The sequence below is a fragment of the Mus pahari genome, chromosome 14 (assembly GCF_900095145.1).
Source record: "Mus pahari chromosome 14, PAHARI_EIJ_v1.1, whole genome shotgun sequence".
NCBI classification, from domain to species: Eukaryota; Metazoa; Chordata; class Mammalia; order Rodentia; family Muridae; genus Mus; species Mus pahari.
Window position 1 is genome coordinate 55551365 of NC_034603.1, and position 1460 is coordinate 55552824.

General features: G+C 49.8%; 1 protein-coding gene across 2 annotated transcripts in view; it reads right to left on the reverse strand.

Annotated features, from left to right (window-relative positions):
- Window positions 1–1109, reverse strand: part of LOC110332351 (olfactory receptor 4D1) — a 12180-nt gene extending 11071 nt beyond the window's left edge. The window contains exon 1 of one of the 2 annotated variants that reach the window (XM_021213525.1): window positions 209–1015. In XM_021213525.1, coding sequence (XP_021069184.1) covers window positions 209–1015 — 807 coding nt within the window. Of the gene's footprint in view, window positions 1–36 lie in introns of those variants that run through there. The other variant, XM_021213524.1, reaches the window with a different exon arrangement.
- Between the last annotated feature and the right edge of the window lie 351 nt (window positions 1110–1460).

The following is a 1460-nucleotide window of genomic DNA, read 5'->3' on the forward strand; positions in this document are numbered from 1 at the left end:
CACACACACACACCCCCCCCCCCCGCCAGGGTGATACAAGTCCAGAGAAATCTGTCATTGAAAGGCAATCTGTTTAAAGCTCATTTCTTTTAGTAAGCACTAAGTGCTCTGCTAGCCTCTTCATGGCTGCCTGCATCTCCTGGTTCCTGAGCGTATAGATCATGGGGTTGAGCATGGGGGTCAAGACTGTGTAACTGATGGACACAGCCTTGTCCAAGGGAAAGGGACTGAAGGGCCTGGAGTAGATATAGATGCAGGGGATGAAGATCATAGACACCACAATGATGTGGGTGGTGCAGGTGGACGCCGCCTTCCTCCTCGCCTGCCCTGAGTGCGACCGCAGCATCACCAGGATGACAGTGTAAGAGATGAGAAGGAGGAGGAACCAGATGAGGACCAGCATCCCACTGTTGGAGATCATGAGAAGCTCCAGGAGGGAGGTGTCCGTGCAGGCAAGTCTCAACACTTGGGGGACATCACAGTAGAAGTTATCCAGGACATTGGGGCCACAGAAGGGCAGTGGAAGCATCAGAGACAGCTGGACAATGGAATGGGCAAAGCCTCCTACCCAGGCAGCCACCACCAGCCCCACGCACAGCCTGGTGTTCATGATGGAGACATAGTGCAGGGGCCTGGAGATGGCTATGTAGCGGTCATAGGCCATCACGGAGAGGAAGAAGACCGTCCCACCTCCCAGGAGATGGAAGAAGAAGATCTGTGCCATGCAGCCCTGGTACGAGATGATCTTGGTCTTGTGAAAGAAGTCCACCAGCATCTTGGGGGAGGTGACTGTAGAATAGCTGAGATCTATGACGGCCAGGTTTCGAAGCAGAAAATACATAGGCATGTCCAGCCTGGGGTCAAAGGTCACAGTAATCATGATAAGGATATTTCCCACCACAGTGGTGATGTAGACACACAGAAACACCACAAACAGGAGTTTCTGGAGTTCCTGAGTCTGTGAGAAACCTGAGAGAATAAACTCTGACACCCGTGTGATGTTCTGGGGTTCCATGGGGGCCCTCCCGTGCGCCTAGAGAGATAACACAATGTAAAACATTGTGAACAGTCAGTCAGGTTTTTGGGGGGGGGAATTGGTTGGTTGATTGGTTGGTTTGGGTTCTGTTCATTTGTTTGGTTTTGTTTTTCTGTTTTGTTTTTTACTTTTCAGGATTGGTCAAAGCTATTCCAAGGTATGGCTTGATGGAGCTTGCAAGGAAGATAAAGACATTGCCAGCCCCTGCTGGCTTAGCTCCCTGACTATATCTGGTGTTGTAACATAGGCATTTATAGCTGCAAGTTCCTTGTTCTCCTGGACCACAATGTCTTTGGACAAGGGTTTATTTCTAACTCTTTTTCATACCTCCAGCATCCAGGATATGACCTTGCAAAATACAGCTTTCACAAATCTGCTTGAAACAATTGGTGAGCAAATGTACATGCCAGTGCACACCTGGACC